The sequence below is a fragment of the Rhamphochromis longiceps genome, linkage group LG4, assembly GCF_057381845.1.
Source record: "Rhamphochromis longiceps isolate RC_006_pf linkage group LG4, R_longiceps_female_GT1.1, whole genome shotgun sequence".
Lineage (NCBI taxonomy): Eukaryota > Metazoa > Chordata > Actinopteri > Cichliformes > Cichlidae > Rhamphochromis > Rhamphochromis longiceps.
This window is the reverse complement of record NC_140560.1, coordinates 25,255,534-25,272,020: the sequence shown is the minus strand read 5'-3', so window position 1 is coordinate 25,272,020 and position 16,487 is coordinate 25,255,534. Positions and strand designations below refer to the sequence as shown.

General features: G+C 41.2%; 1 protein-coding gene across 3 annotated transcripts in view; it reads right to left on the bottom strand.

Moving 5' to 3' along the window:
- Positions 1–717: 717 nt before the first annotated feature.
- cyth1a (cytohesin 1a) overlaps positions 718–16,487 on the bottom strand; it is a 34,753-nt gene continuing 18,983 nt past the window's right edge. For 2 of the 3 annotated variants that reach the window (XM_085404056.1, XM_085404057.1), the window contains exons 2-13: positions 13,196–13,278; positions 11,156–11,220; positions 9,834–9,900; positions 9,618–9,736; positions 8,598–8,678; positions 8,244–8,356; positions 7,005–7,153; positions 6,811–6,923; positions 3,139–3,217; positions 2,985–3,053; positions 2,686–2,840; positions 718–1,488 (exon numbers count right to left, since the gene is read on the bottom strand). In XM_085404056.1, coding sequence (XP_085260182.1) covers positions 1,410–1,488; positions 2,686–2,840; positions 2,985–3,053; positions 3,139–3,217; positions 6,811–6,923; positions 7,005–7,153; positions 8,244–8,356; positions 8,598–8,678; positions 9,618–9,736; positions 9,834–9,900; positions 11,156–11,220; positions 13,196–13,278 — 1,172 coding nt within the window. In that variant the 3' untranslated portion in view covers positions 718–1,409. The remainder of the gene's footprint in view (positions 1,489–2,685; positions 2,841–2,984; positions 3,054–3,138; positions 3,218–6,810; positions 6,924–7,004; positions 7,154–8,243; positions 8,357–8,597; positions 8,679–9,617; positions 9,737–9,833; positions 9,901–11,155; positions 11,221–13,195; positions 13,279–16,487) is intronic. The other variant, XM_085404055.1, reaches the window with a different exon arrangement.

The following is a 16,487-nucleotide window of genomic DNA, read 5'->3' as shown; positions in this document are numbered from 1 at the left end:
TATTGTTTCACCTGGCACACTGGATCCTGAGACAGGGACTAAGACAAGGATCGGACTGTTTCTATAATACAAACTTTTATTTCTGCTCCTTTAAAGCAATATTCATAAACTACAGTGTGTCTTAAACATAACGATGAATGAGGCTGTGCTGAAAATGTTGTTTAATTATAACAGTAAAAGCAAACCTCTAAAGAAGCGTGACAGGTGGGATGAGTGGAACAAAGGAAGAAAAATATATATCTAAATTACTTTTGCTAACCAGCAGCATTTCTCATCACATTTCATCTAGGGCACCAGGCACTGTGCAGCAGTAAAGTAAGTTTTCTGACATTTCAATGACTTTTGCATGATACGGGAATATAATGATTTGGTTTTAGAGTCGAAATGAGACAACGAGGGGGGAAAAAATGGGCCGACTTTTTGCTTCTCCCCCCCCAAATCCTCAGACCTCAAAAGCCCAAAGCGATAGACAGGCCCATAATCCCCGGGATGCATCCCCTCCCAGACAAGCAGACGCCTTCTCTGCAGTTTCACATACAAACACAGCTCAGCCCGGGCCTCCGTCGTGCCTTTGAATGCATCTCTTGAGTTGTTTACATGATCCAAGTCAACCCACCCTGTAAAGTCTCTGAACATGGTAGCAATCTCCTGAGTGGCAACTTTTTTTTCTCCTTTTTAAAAAAAAAAAAAAGTTTGTTTTCTTTTTTCTATTAAAAAAAGAAAAAAAAATCACTAACAGTTGGCAAATTATAACCCTCCCTCCCTCTCATAGCAGCCCTTTTACAGCTTCTATCTGAACATTTTATTCTACAAAAGCAAACAACAAAAGGCTCGAGAGGACTTGACAGTAAAAGCTGTAAAAATAGACACGTATTACCAAAACATATTAAAGCACGTCAGAAAAGATCTTTGCTTTTCTTCCACACAGTGAGGAATATTCTGGTTGGGGTGCCACACTCGGTCAGACCTGCTGAGTTAAAACAATGTGTGCGACGGGGGAGGACTCCATGAAAGTATGCTTGTTGTGATGTTGCGTATGTATGCAGTGTATATGAGAACTGTGTTGTTTTAACGTGTCTTCAAAAGGGACTCTGAGTTGCACAGTAACACTCCCTTCCGGTCTCATAGACAGAGCACATATAAAAGCTGAGAGAGAAAGCAACACATTCAGACAGGAGGTTAGAGGAGGCGCTCAGCCCAGACTCTTATCTAAAAACCCAGCATGCTTTCCTGTTTTTTGTTTTCTGGCCTGCAGAGTCCAAAAGTCAGACCTGTTGTGTATCCTAGAGAAAAGCCTTGGGGAGGTCAGAGGCAGACCTTGGTCATGACCTCTGCAATGGCCCAGGAAGGGCCAACAGACCCCGCGCCCCTTATTCTGTCAAATGCAACGTCCGGAGAGCCGAGTGCCCCTAATGTCTCTTCATGGATGACACCTTCTTCTTCCTGGCTGCCAGCATCTCGTAAAAGGGGTCCCTGCTGATGGCAGCTCTGTGGGTGCAGAAGCAGAGAAAAATGTCAGCAAAATTTCATAAAATGTGCAAACTGACGCACTCATAAAACACTAATGTTAGACACGGCTCAGCTGTGCAAGAAGGTCAAATTTTTCTCTTTTTTGTCTGGAAAAAAAACATTCTTAGGATGAGTCTAATTAAAGTCATTTGGAAGGCAAAATTCTTCTTCTGTTTAATTCATTCATTTAGGAGCTAGTCAGCATAATCAGACTCAATATACTGTTCTGTACTTTTGAAAGAGCGAGGACAAGAAATCAAAATCTGTTTAGAAAAATATGTGCCTCTGAAAACAAAATATTTTGGGAGAATTAAAAGAAATGTGAAAAACGGACAAAGATTTTACACAAATATGTTCAGATTTAGCAGCTTTAAAAGTCGTTTCATTGCTTTGCATGGCTTTCACAGATATCAGCAGAAAATAATCCACCCAGTAGCGGTTTTTGATATGGGCGACACGGGCGGTTGCCCGGGGCGGCATCACGGGCATCGGAAAAAAATTTTTTTTTAAATTTGCAAAATTTAAACCAAGAGGAGGAGAAACGAAAGATACAGGTAAGCAGATGTGTCATTGGATAATGGCGGGTTATGTATCCTGAAACAATCTGAATAATACTTTTTTAATCCCTAAGGAAATAATGTGGGTTACAGTTGCTCCAAGAAGAATTGGTAAAAATAGTAACAAACAATACATTATGTTACAGATTTTAATTACAGCCAAACAGGCTAGGACCGCCACTGAATCCACCAATAGTGTTTTTGTACATTTCAGGGCACCTTACAACTGAAAGGTAAAAACTGATTTGTTCTCACTCTGTGGTTGGGTCACTCTTCCACTCTTTAACACCTCTGGGTGTTAAACCCTTATTTCTATTTTCTGAAGAGAGCAGTTTCTGTCACATTTAAGGACTGCAGACTCCAGAACAAATGAGTTTCAATCAGAAGTTAGTGAGGGTGTTTTCTGCCTATACAGCTTACTAGGACTACTCTTGGAAAAACCCTAAACCTTTATTTATATAAACTGAGCTGTCAAAATGTATCATTCAGGAGATCAAATGTTGACTTTAATGGGAGAAAGAGTCAAAAACTCATGTTTTGACATGTGGTGACATTCACTGCCATCACTGAAATTAAGCTACCTCAAAAGAGGTAAAGTAATTAAAAACATATAAATTACTTGATGCTTTTCATCCAATCTTCTTTCTCCTCAGCTGTGGGGGCTGAGATGCGGTAGAAGGTGTGGTTGCCCTCCACGACCCGTCCGTCAGCCTCAGTTTTGCATGCCTTTATCACCTGGTCCTTGCTGTCAGGTATGAAAAGCTCAAAGCAGTTCTACAGAAGTGATGATGATTTAAGTTAGAAATGACAATGCCACAAAAATAACTATTTTAAAAATAACTGTTGATTAAAAATGCTATTTTGAGTCTCTAACTGTGGGTAATCCACAGATGAACCACTAGAGGGAGCTGTACGTACAGGCTTCTTGTCCTCCACCTCCTTGATACTTAGGTTCTCCAGTGGGATGATTCCTCTTGGCTCTTTGTCCTGCACAAATATAAAATGAGAGCACTGCACGAAGGAGCAACAACAGCAAAGGAGGGTACTCTAACAGAAAAACAACTGTACTCACTGTGGTGTACTCGAAGTAGTACAGACAGTTGTCTGTGAGAATGAACCACCTCCTCTTCCAAGTTTTAACTCGTCCCCCTGTTGAGCACACAGCAAGCATCAGAAATGCTCAGCAAGAGAAAGCGATATGGAAAGAGAAACGAGCACCAAAGCACCGTATCAAGCAGCAGACAGGCAGACAGATGTATGAGCAGACAGACAGATGACGGCTCCAGAGGACTCCCTTTACCTAAGGAACCCCACAATCCACCCTAATCCACGTCCATGCCATGTGCTCCCCATCACCACACCACTTGTAGCTATAATAACTATTTTATCATTTTGCTTGTATTTGTTGATTTATGGGCCTGATTGCTATTTTCCAGTCTGATATACTGTTCATATGATAAAGAAACTCCTTATAGGTGATAAATGCATATAAAAACTACCCAGAGTTTACATCTGGGGATTGAGTTGAAAGCTGTTTGCTACTTTTCAATCATATTTTGACATGACTGAAAAAACTGGCATCTCCTCTCTTGGCTCAACACCATTTTACTCAGAGGGCTAAAGAGCCAGAATCAATAGGGAGCATACAGATCTATATGCTCTGCATTCACTAAGCTTGATGAACCACGTATGTTACTGGGCAACAGTTAAAAAGCTGCAAAATCCATATATAAGGGCTGAACATAGAAAGTGAGGAGGGACTGTGGATTAAGTTCTCTTCTTCATTTTAAAGTGCAGCAGGGGCTCATTACTTGACTCTGCTCTTGTTGATCTCTAGCTGAACTCTTACCCCCTTTGTCACCCTGCTTCCTGTGAGGGGAAACATGATCACAGTACCAGATGGCAGCCACACTCTGGGAGGATAGGATGCCAACGAAGAGAGAGGCAGGAAGCTCAGTGCCTGAAGTTATGCTTAGTCTCTCCACAGGCATTTCAATCTTAAATATCCTGTTTGGGCTTAGTTAAGCAATTTTGCATCTATATAGAAACAGTATTTAGTTATTGGGGAGGGGTCCTTCTAACGATGACAGTCATAAGCCTACTAAGCCAAGTCTAGACTAGGTTTTCCCACCACCAATGTTAGTAAAAAGCTGCATTTTGAAACCCATTTACCAAAAGCAAGGGTTTGAAGATGTTTCTATTGACATGTAGAACACACTTGTATTATCATATAGCAGCAGACACGCTGTATATGATATCCCATCATATTACAGACATCATGACAGGCACAACACTTCAGTCTACGTTTAGTAGCTACAGAAACTGTCGACACGCCTGAACTGGCACACGGAAATGGAGATATAGGGCTCTTCGCCGCACCTTGACTCGTCAGCATGTTGCAACAGCAAAAAAAAAGAAAAAAAAGAAAAAGAAAAAAAGACAAAAGCAGACCGACAGAGAGCACAGACGCGATGGCAGAATCACACAGCTGATGGGCTTAAAAGTTGATTGGGTTGGCTAAAAGTAGCGATTGGTCTGATGGCCGTGTCAGTTCCTGTCACTCTGAGAAAAATAAAGAGTTCACTGCCTCCTGTGCAAGAATGTCTGGGACGAGGCGGCACGTCCCAGCAGATTGTTGCAGAGAGGTGTGTGGACGGTGCAAGGCCCGAGTGGGGCTGAGTGGAGTGAGTCACCCATGCAAGATGGGACTGTGAGAGGCTGGACGAGAGGAGGTTAAGAGGTGGTTGTTTATTTGAGGATGATTTTTCTCATTCTGGTCAATTAGCAATTGATGATTAACAAACCCCGAGTTGAATTTAGTTACCCCCTTTTTTGTAATTTAAAGAAAACATGCACCACTAACACCAATATATAAATTTATCATTAAAACAACGTCTGGCTCCTTTCAGCACACTCCTCTGTCCATGCCATCTTCCCACAGCTTGGTCCAGTCCAGGCCAGCACCACACCAACCTGAGCCACAACGTTAACCTTCAGATCCACGTGTAGGAATTATGCAAGGAGATAAGGAAAGCTGCATTGATGAAAAGGTGCAGTATTCCCTTTCCATTCAATCAGAGAGCAAACAACAGCTTCCAATGTGCACACTGGTTCATGATCAATTTTTCAAAGCTAAGTCCTTTGTTGCGCTCGCTGTATGGAAAAAAGGTATAATGCAGCTTCCAAAAAACGGGAGATCAAAGAGAGTGACCACCACAGTGCAAAGAGAGAAAAAAAAAAGGCCAAATTGCTCAGTAGTGTGGTCACAAAGCAGTAGCTCCCCGAGTCGAGTCCACAGGGTGACAAATGCACCTGGCGACTGCCCGACAAAGATAAAAGAGCATGGACAAAACCACCAGCTCCATGAGAGACTGAACAGACAAACAAACATCTGAAGTTCAAATGAGTCAATGGGGAGACAAAAAAAAAAAAAAAAAAAAAAAAAAAAAAAAAATCTACACACAAAATAACTCTGTATGAATGTAATAAACGAGGAAGAGAACGAAAGCATGGCAGGCCACCGAAAGCACCTGAGAGCTGAGAGACGGACTAGCGTTGGGGAAGAGCAGGTGTACATACCTCCTGAGGAAAGACAACAGCCAAAATCATGGGAACAAACAAACAAACGAAGAGGAAAAGAAAACAAAAATAATCAAATTAAATGATAAAGAAATATACCACCACAGTCCTTTTAATCTGGTCGCAGTGAGGCTTCAATGCACTGCTTCACAGCTTTCGCCATCAGCAAACTTTCCCATCTGCTGATATCAAGCCAATCCACAAGAGGGCGATCTAGTCTATGTGGACTTAAGAAAGCTACTGTGAAGCACTACATGAAATATATCCCTCACTGGGTTCTCACCTTATTATATCAGGTAATTTTTTGACCTTCCACCCTGATTATTTTACTCAAATCTGCCATTTAGGAGTAATTGGAAAGAGATGATTTCTGACTCCCTTAGTACAGTCTGTTGTAAAGATTCACAGTGACTGAAGGTCTTCACTCTATACATTCATGCATTCTTTTGTGAATTTATACAACAGAGAGAGATATGTCAGAGGAAACAGAAGATGAAGAATTGGCATCCAGGAGTGATTTGAATGTGACCACTGAAAGGTTCGTTACCATCCTGTAAACATTTCTAATGATACAGGTTATGCCTTTGCTTATGTCAAACTATACAGTTGATTTACACATGAGGGACAAAAAGGCCATAGAAATGTCACTAACATTTTCAGATTGTCCCAATCTACACATCTCAAATATCAAATTCAGTTATAAAATGCACAGAAAATGAGAACAGCTTCCTGAAAATGTCTGAACTTCAGAGTGTGTTTTGTGTGTGTGTGTGTGTGTGTGTGTGTGTGTGTGTGTGTGTGTGTGTGTGTGTTGACTTGATTTACAAGTTTTGAAACACAGTATTTGTGTGCATGTCAGGCGTGTCCATATGCATCATCGTAAATAATTCAAAGATCTCCACATGTGGTGGTCTGATCTCAAGACCACATTTATAATACATTAAAGCGGGGAGACGTGTCTCTAGCCATTCGCGTGTGTTCACAGTAACCTTTAACACACACCCACACGCACGCACTCAGAGGCGATTTACCTCGGGGGAGACACTGGTTATCGGGTTATGCAAAAATATGTGCAGCTTTAATGACACAACAAAGTCATCTATGGGAGCAGTCATGAGGGTGAAAATAGCCTCTCTATGTTCTCGTGTAGCTGTGTACACACTCACCCAGTTTTAGCAGCCAGCCCTCTCTGTCCGGGTTGAAGAAAGTGTGTGTGAGGTCATTGCCGTCGTCTTCTGGTATTTTGAAAGGCTCGTTCTTGATGCTCTCATACAAATTCTAAAACAAAGAGTAAAGAATGTGTGAGATTAAGGAAAGAAGGGTGATTTCAGGGAACAAAGTTTGGGAAGGGCTACCCACCCTGAGCAGATCTTCAGGCAAGTCACCTCCATCGTTTATGCCTCTGTTCATGGAGATAAACCGTTCCACGGTCGGCTTGTCCTTTACATTTGGATTGTGGAGGCTGGTGTTTAGCATGATGATGGCGAATGACAGAATGTAGCATGTGTCTGTAAGAAAAAAACCCCAAACAAAACAAAAGTGGGATCGCACTATGAGAGGGGGTGAGGTTCGAAAGGCAGTGAAAGGTTGCCGTTTACCATAAAAATGGTGTGGGTGTTTAATGTTGCGTTTAAATATGAATGTAAATTAGTCGAGCTGAAAGGACTGCACTTAGGGGACTGCAGTCAAACTGGGAGGAAAAAGGCAGATGTAGCTTCATTAGGGCGCAGAGTGGGCAGGAGAGGAGGACTGCATGTGGGCAACCAAGTATGCATGTGCTGTCTAATGTATGAGTGTGTATACATGCATAAGCTAAAAGACATTGAGGCGAAGCACATGGCTGAAACAGCAGCACTTTATAAAAACCTGTTAAGGCAGTCCCGTGCATTATTTACATCCACCAGCATCCATACTGGATGGAGTTGTCTGTCTGCTAGTGTCATTATTTCCCAAAAGCCAGACACTTCCTGACACAGTTCACCACAACAGACTTTGTGTCTGCTAAATGATCCAGCTTTTACATGACTTCCATTGACCTGTCACTGGATTGCAGCTCAACATGAAAAGGTATGAGTTTAAAGAGATACTACTGATTAATTGGGGTTGCTGTGGCTCAGGAGTAGTGCAAATCGTCTACTTATTGAAAGATGGATGGTTGGATCCCAGGCTGCTCTAGTCCACACATCAAAGCATCCTTGTGCATGATGCTGAACCTCAAATTGCTCCTGTTTATCATACTGTGAATGTTAAATAGAAAGCCCTTATATGCAGAAATAAGTGAAAGTATGAATGAATGAGACACATTGCATAAAGTGCTTTGAGTGCTCAAGAAGAGTAGAAAGGTACTACATAAGAGCCAGTCCATTTAATCAGGGTAACATAGAAGACATTTGAGGAAATTTACATTCACCAACTCCGTTGGCAGATAATGATCTATTCAACAGGCCAAGTTTAACATCTAAATCTGTATTAAGATATTTTATTAGGAGAAAGTATGAAGTGAAGTCATTTTCTTCTGTTTCACTGCTCTAACATTTATGGTTATTTCTGTTTTTATGACAGCACTAAAAGCTGGGCTAGAAGACACGACGGCTATACCTGTAGACTGGAAAACACCAGGGTTGCAATGGCAGTAGCGCTGAGCAAAGGTTTCCATCATGCGGTCGATCTTCTGGGCTTCTCCCGGCAACCGAAAGCTCCATAGGAACTGTCTGTCAAGGGACACAACTCTGCAGTGAGCAACAGACTTCCTTCAAGTGTCAAAGAATTTATTTATTTATTTCCTTTTCTTTTCCTCCTCGAGACTGAAACTGGCAGCTGCATCCTTACAAACTGCAAATGAGGCTGTTCGTGAAAACTGATGTTAGTGCAGGTGATTTACATAAACCTGCAAGGAAGCAACAGTATGAGGAGTCAGCCGGGTGGCTAACAGATGTTAGGAGGATATCTTACCTTAACGCCTGAACCAGGTTGAGGTCTGTGAACTCATGAAGCTCCACAAAGGCTTGGAGTACTTTGATATTGAAATCATCTCTAAGGTAGATAAAAAAGGGTAAATTGTCCTGTCAGTGAAAATGTCCATATTATATTCTGCTAATAAGTCTTAAAATAATAAAATGGTAGTATGCGTTTGATAAAATTTAGCATTAAATGGGGGGGGGGGGGGGGGGGGGGGGGGGGGTGTTAATCTGATAAGCAAGAGGTTGTGACGATACAATGGATGCTCCCAGCAAACCCCACATAACGGACCACACACACTTCCCAGCCCTCTTCACTTATCTAAACTAGAGCATGACATCATCCCCGACCTTTATGCCCTTCACAGAAAACAATCTGCCCTCTGGGATCACAGCAAGGCTTTAAGGAGCTCAGAGTCATATCCACTCAACACCATCTCAAGTGGACAAATGACCAATCGTGTCTTAAGACTAGCATGCTGCCACAGCCCCTCCTTACAGAACCAGATAGCTTGATAACAACCAAAAAGCATACGTCAACAGCACTCCAGTCCCCGCTATGGCCTTACAGACCACACCCTGCCTGTAACACTGCCATCCTTACAGTCCCCGAGCAGTGCATACCGTACATTAAGCCCATCAATATTTCCTGTATTATGTGTTCACTCTAACACGGATGATCTCTTCACTCGAGTGAAATCTTTAATTGCTTTCAAACACACACATTCCAAAATTGTGAGTCTATTGACCAAGTTACTTGTGAGTAAGATAATCAAGCACAGATGTTGGCTTTAGAGTAACGATCATTGTCTTGAGAGGAAGGTCTAAATGTGGAACCAATAACCTGTGTTTGGGAAAGGATGGGCGTGAGCTTGACCAAGAGGAAATACAGCAATAAGGAAACTATGTGTTCTCTATTTGATACTTTTATCAACCACGTGTATGGTTGCTGACTAATGGGCCAGCATGAATGGAAGACAGTTAGAGAGAGAGTGGATAAAATCTTCTTTCTGACCTCTCTCCGAGATAATCTCCGATGGCTGTTTTGTTGAGGCCCTCTCCTTTGTAGAGGAACTGAGCAATGTCGTCGCTGGTATTCTTCAGTAAGTCATTCTCAATCAGAAACTGGATCCCCTGAGAAAGAAAGTGAACCCCAGGTTATATCCTGATTACGAAAACCACAACAAACAAATCATATTTCTAATTGAGCCACAGTATCTTTGTTACCTACCTTTTTGGGGTCCATGTTAAACTTCTTACGGCCCATGGCCACCTGTTTATTCCTCTGCATATTTTTCCTTTAAAAGAGAGAGTTTGTGTTGTTATTTATACTAACATGAACATAATGCAGAATAGTTATACTATGATAACCTGGTGACACAATGACAATGATGGACATAACAGATATTACTTCATTATCAGTTATTTGGTAATTATTTACTGATCAATCAACAGTCTTGTATGCAAAAACAACAATCAACTGATCTGAGGAGAATCAGGCAGAGCTTAAATGAGTAAATCATGACTACAAAATAAATTAGATTTAAATTGCATTGTAATATGTTAATAAGGACCCAGAGCTGCACATATCAAATGTTAAGGAAATCTCTACGTTTTGTATGTTTGAAAGAATAAAATACATATATTGAATTTATACATCAGTTAATATCGGTATCTGTCAGGCTCTATCACCTATATTAGAAAATGGTGAAAAATGCTTGATCAATAAATAATAATCAACTAAAGCAGTATTTTTCAGATCTAGTATATATGAAGCAGTGACAAGAATTTGAAGCTCAGAGTTTTAGATAAACTGAAACACACTCAATTTACTGCTCAATTCACCTATCTCAGTGTCTGTCTCTTTTTAAAAAGGTCTGTCAGGAGCTTTCCCATACTCCGTCTCAACTGTGATGACAAGGTGTTGGTCAGACACAGTTGTTAAAGGTTAGCATGGATATGGGAATGTGTGGTTTCTCAGGCTTTGAGTAATTTCAGGGTCAAAGTGCAATCCTAGAGTCCGCAGTCACCATGGTTACATTTCCATCTCTCCCCACCGATTCAGTCACACTAGCATTCCTTTGGCTTTTGTCAGCAAAAGTCCAGCACTCATGTGAAGAGCAATAACACACACTAACTACTATGTACCATCTCCAATCAATGGATCACAGAAATATCTGATCATAAGCACCCCTAATGGGGTTTTAGGTACCACTGAGAGCGTTTCAGAGATTTCCAGCAGCTGATGGAATCCCTATCCACTAGAGTAGACCAAACCCAAGCACTCCCTCCCCTGAGACCACCTATTGTCTGCTTCTGCCCGAACACCCACTGCATTATTCAATGAGGCCTCCCATCATGAGGGTGTGCCTGATGAAACATTTAAACGGCTTTAAAAGCATAGCCAATTTGGTGAGATGGGAGGCCCAACTTAGCCATCAAACATGAATAATTGACAGCTTCATTTGCTAAGTTAATAGAAAGCAAGCAACTTAGACACAACAGAGAAAGAAATGTGTTTGCAGGGGAGGAAAGTCACTCCAGTTCTCTTACCTCTCCTCAGTGGAACCCAGGTTCTCAATTTCACTAGTAACTTCTGCTATCTCATTCTTCAGCCGCTGCAAAGGAAAAAAATATATATATTAGCCTTGTTGGGAGTCAGGAACAGGTTAAACATATGTCCATCAACTTCCCTCGAAGAGGCGTGGAAAGGGATAACCGATGCAAATAACATGCAAAGCATTTGTATTTACAACCCCCCCCTGTCTGTAAGTCAGGTGGCCTTTTGTTGCATAAATACTCACATCAGAGCAAACAGTTTAACAAAGAGAGAAAAGTCACTTTTTGGCCTCTTCAGATAATGCTGCACATGCAACACTGTGTATGCTCCTTAAACTATAAAGTGATAGCAGCTCCTATTTCACAGAAAGTCTGCTAGGATGTGTCTGAGCCAAACAATCCTCTCAATCTGAATTTCACTGGGCAGAAAACATTAGGGGATAACCTCAATACAAATGGAGTAAGTAAGCATGGAAAAGGATTATATTTTGTGTGGTATTTTACCGATTAATGGTGTCAGAGGCAGATTTAGTTGCCAGACCTGCTGGTGCCAGACTGGCACAGTAAAGGCAGAGGATGCAGAGGATGAGATCAGCTTGATCAAAGCATGGGAGAACAGACAGTAGCATAAGAGAAGTCAAATATAGATCTCGTTTGCCTACTAACAGTAATCATCAAGCCTCTTCCTTTACCATGCGTGACAATGCAATATTTCTTGTACACAATGCCAACTTACCAACTGTGAAACCACAAAGACAACATCTGTCCATTCAAGGCCTGCGCAATCACAACGCATTCCTCAGATGCTTATCTGCACAAACAAAGGCTGTGCTCATACAGAAAGTAGAGTGGGTGTGGTGCTGAGGCCTTCACATGCGGGGCCAGCAGAGGAGAGTGTGGGAGCCAGTGAGGAGGAGAGGGGTCAGTGTGCAGAGCACCGAGAAAGAGACGAGGACAGGATAGAGGCAGCGGCGGCAGCCATAGAGGGGGAAGGGCAGTGATGGTGGCCTAAGCTCATAAAAGAAAGGGTGACAGATCACACCTCAAACATCCACTGGGGTCAGCAGAAGCCAATTTGCCCACTGGGAATTCAGGACACCATCATAATTCATTTCAGGGCATGACAGTCTCTCACCTTTGTTGCGAGCTATTTGCTTATTATCGCTGCTTACTGAGTGAGAGGACTGACCTACAGATAGAGCTAGATTCACGAGCTATGCCCTGGTCTCAAGTTTGAAGCCAACAAACATCATCGTGGGCCATGGACAGGAATCAAATAAACCACTTTATGGAAATTCAGCAGAGCTGCTTTGAATCCTGGCTCTGCTTGTAAATCAGGAGGGATATGCTACTAGCTTCCTGCAAACGTGCAGTCATAAGAACATAATCACCTTTTATCTGTGTGTGGAGCCGTTTTTGTCAGATTGAGATTAAGATAACTTTATTTATCCCCAAGAAGGGAAGCTTACCCACTCAACCTAGTCACACAACATACAGTCTTTAAGCTGTGGTCACAAACACTGTTGCACTGTTAGCACAGATCAACAAACAATCAGGATAAAAATAAATAAATAAAAAGATTAAAAAGGACAAGTCTAAAAACGAACAACGCCAGAAAATAATGAAACTAAAATAAACCCTGTTCAGGTTTGATGATCTAATAACTGAGGGAATGAAGGATCCATTTGTTCTACACTCGGGGTATAAGGTAGTGACGAGCAGAAAACAACTTCCTGAACTCAGATGACAGCACATGGTCAGGATGGTTGATGTTTTTTGCCTTCCTTGTCACCTGATTTCCCCAGAGTGAACGCAAATCTCTCTGTTTGAATACCAAGGTTTTCAAGCATGAGTTAAGAATGCTGCTGAAGGAGTTTCTATCCTTGAAAGATAAAACACTAAACTGGCAGATAAAAGAAAATGTTAAAATGTTAACACTTTCAATAAATGAACAATAAAAACGACATCCAATTTCCTTACTAACATTAAAAGAGTCTCTTTTGACGCTGCCTACATATCCTCCTCTAGGATTACCTGAATGTCCTCCAGCAGTTCTTGCTTACGCCGGCGGATATTCTCCAGCTCCTGCTGCTCCTCTGGAGTGAGGTCGTCCGGCACTAGAGACACAAGAGAAAGAAGATGAAGGGTTAGAATAACCAGTGAAATACTGTCCCAGTGTGTGAGGGCTGGTAATGATCCACTAGGGTTAAAGTAACAGCAAAGTCATGATCCAAGTGTGTACATAAGGCTGTACGCAGACAGAGGCATACCATGCAGACGTGCCTGCACAGACACAATACAAGTGCCCTGAATGTGCATCAGTCCTCCACAAGGAAAAGAAACAATACAATAATGGCAAGTTGTCAGCATGCATAGATGACCATGTGCACGTCCACTATGTAGCACAATCCCTGCCATTTTCTATAAATAAATGTCCCTGAAGCATTTCTTCAACATTCCAAAAAGTGATTACACACATAGCAAGGAATGTGGAAGATGGTACGAGGAACAATGAAAACCAGCGGTGATTTATGAGAAGACATTTTCAACTGCAGGGGCTACCGTAAGTCGTAAGACAATACAGTGAAAGTCCTTCTTTGTTAAAGTGTTAGTGATGGCTCAAATAAGCCTTTGCATTACAAACACTAAAGAGTTCAAAACGCCTACACCAACAGAGTGACCTAATCAGCAGCGGTCACATGCGGATCAAACAGGAAATCAGCTATTGTGGAACTACAATTTTTTTAAAAAAATGTCTGGTCAGCCAATCAGCACTGAGCATCAGTGCATAAGAAGCACAAATGTGACAGGTATCAAAGTGCTGACAGTCCTCCTGTCACTCACACCTTAGTTATTATTAGCCTGTTTGATGGACAACGTGCCTGCTTGTCCACTTGAGCGAAAACTAGATGCGTGGACACAGAGCACTGTAAGCACAGCAGCACTCCAAACAGTGCGTTTCATTTGCTTTACATTTGAACAAGAAAGTTTACATTTTCTCTTTAAAAAACAGTGACAGTTTCTTAATAAAGCAATCAGGCTATTCTGTCAGCAGCCCTATTAAGACCAAGCATAACTTTAAAAATATGCTAATAATGACTTAGCTGCATCTTGTGTGTTTGTGTAATTTATATATTTAACATAGTCAATTTCTAAAAACAAGTATTGATTAACTGGTTTACTTGATAAACAAAATGTATGCTATACCATGTAAAATAACAAAAACTAATGGTATGGAGTAAGGGAAGTAGTCACAAAGTGTAGTAGTAGTAGTAAATGTCATTAATCTGCATTGTTCGTAAGGTGGATTCCCGATGGGAAACAACACATAATGACATTTCAATATAAAACAAATAAGACATTGATGTTGACGTTGCTATTCAAATTGTTTCAGTGGCTTCTCTCATAATTAAAATTTTTTCCAAGAAAAAGGTGTGTGCCCAAAACTGTCTGCTCTGCTGTAAAGTGTTGCTTGATAATCAGCTGCCTTTAAATACTTGCATTAAAAAGACAGAAGATACATTATTTGGCATGCGAGGCCATTTCTCCAGTTCCTGCAGTGGCTCAGCACAAGATCTGTTCTGTAACCTCCTCGTTTCATTTCCTCAGCAGAGTTTAAAGGTTAAAGGGGGTCAAAGGTTGGATGACTCTATGGATCTCAGTGAGTCTTCAGCAGTTAACAAAGTAACAGATATAAAGAGACGAAAGCTGAGGACAGAGGACTCAACATAACTGTAGAGGTAAAATTCTTGATTCAATGAGACTGGGTAACACACAGTGTACCACATGTAGAGCTGGGCGATATGAGATTTTTTCATATCACGATATGTTTTTTTCATTTCAGGCGATAACGATATCTATCATGATATAAGCCAAATAACTATATTTGTAAGATTTAAATGTGCCGTTGCTCATAAGTAAAATGTGAAATAATCAGCAGCTTGTTTTTATTTAAATATTTATTTCCCATAATAAGTTCAACAGGGTAGATGTACTTAAGGAACATGAGACTTTTTCAGATAAATAAAGGCAAATATTGCAAACTACACAAAAGGCAGCCACTAAAGCGTTTAAGTTTCAAAATAGAACAAACGAAACAGACTAAATTGTCAATTCCACTTAGAAACAAAATATTAATTCTAAAAATAAATCTTAGTTTGTTTTACAGAAGAACAGACAAAACTGACTAACTTTTGTCAATATCAAATAAACTGAGAACTAAAAGGAAATTCTCAATCTCTCCTTGTTGTATAGCTGAGCTTTTCAAACAGTTTTAACAGTTACTTTAGTCTGACAAAAGCCGAATGACGAATTAGCGCTTCCAGTCAGAGACTGAGGCTACGTCCACACGTACACGGGTATTTTTGAAAACGGAGATTTTCCGTTTTCGTTTTAAAAAAATAATCCCGTCCACACATAAAGGCAGAAATGAAGGAAAATGCTGCTATGAACATGCCAAAGCAGCAGGTGGCGCTAGATTCCTAACCGTGCCGAAATGTTGGCCAATCAGAAGTCTAGAAGCCTCGGTGGGGAAAAAGTAAACAAAGCTGGGGCATAGAAGCAGAACCGAGTCGTATGTGTGGAGGGACAGTAACTGTGTGTATATGTAAGCATTTAAACACTGCAGAGAGTAGAATTAACAGTAACAGTATTGTAGAAATTCATTTCACCGAAACAATAACGTGGCGCACAGTGTGACGCATGCACCAGTTTATTGTATTTCCAGACTTGCTTTCGGCACAATTTACAGTGCACGCTACTCTGTTTTTTGTCAGACTTGAAATAGCCGAAATACCTTCCCACTATGGAACTTCTATGGCTCTTCCGTTCGACAATCTCTCCGGCATTGGAACCATCATCTGTTTTCTCTTCGGTCACGCTCGGTTGATTTTTCTAGTCGGCACACTCATGTCCTCCATTATGCGCTGGCTCCATTACCCGCTGGCTGCTTCCCAAACACGTGCGGCTTGGCACTTGTGCTGTACCTAACAAGTCACGCGACGTGACGCTGCGGCTGTGATTGGTTCGGCTCTGCGCTACTTAATTTGGATTGGCTGACCTTTTTTTTTTTTTTTTTTTTTTTGAGGACAAGAGCGGCGAGGTCTATCGCGATAGCTTAATTTCTCTATCGAGTAAAAGTTATATCGCGATACATATCGTTATCGTTCTATCGCCCAGCTCTAACCACATGTAAAAGTGTTAGTGGAATGATGATGGTTTTATATTAAAAAAAAAAAAAAAAAAAAAAGAGAAGCAAGCAATCGAAGGATACAACTGACATTCAGAAATTATCCTAAGCACGTCACTCATAAATGACGAGACACAA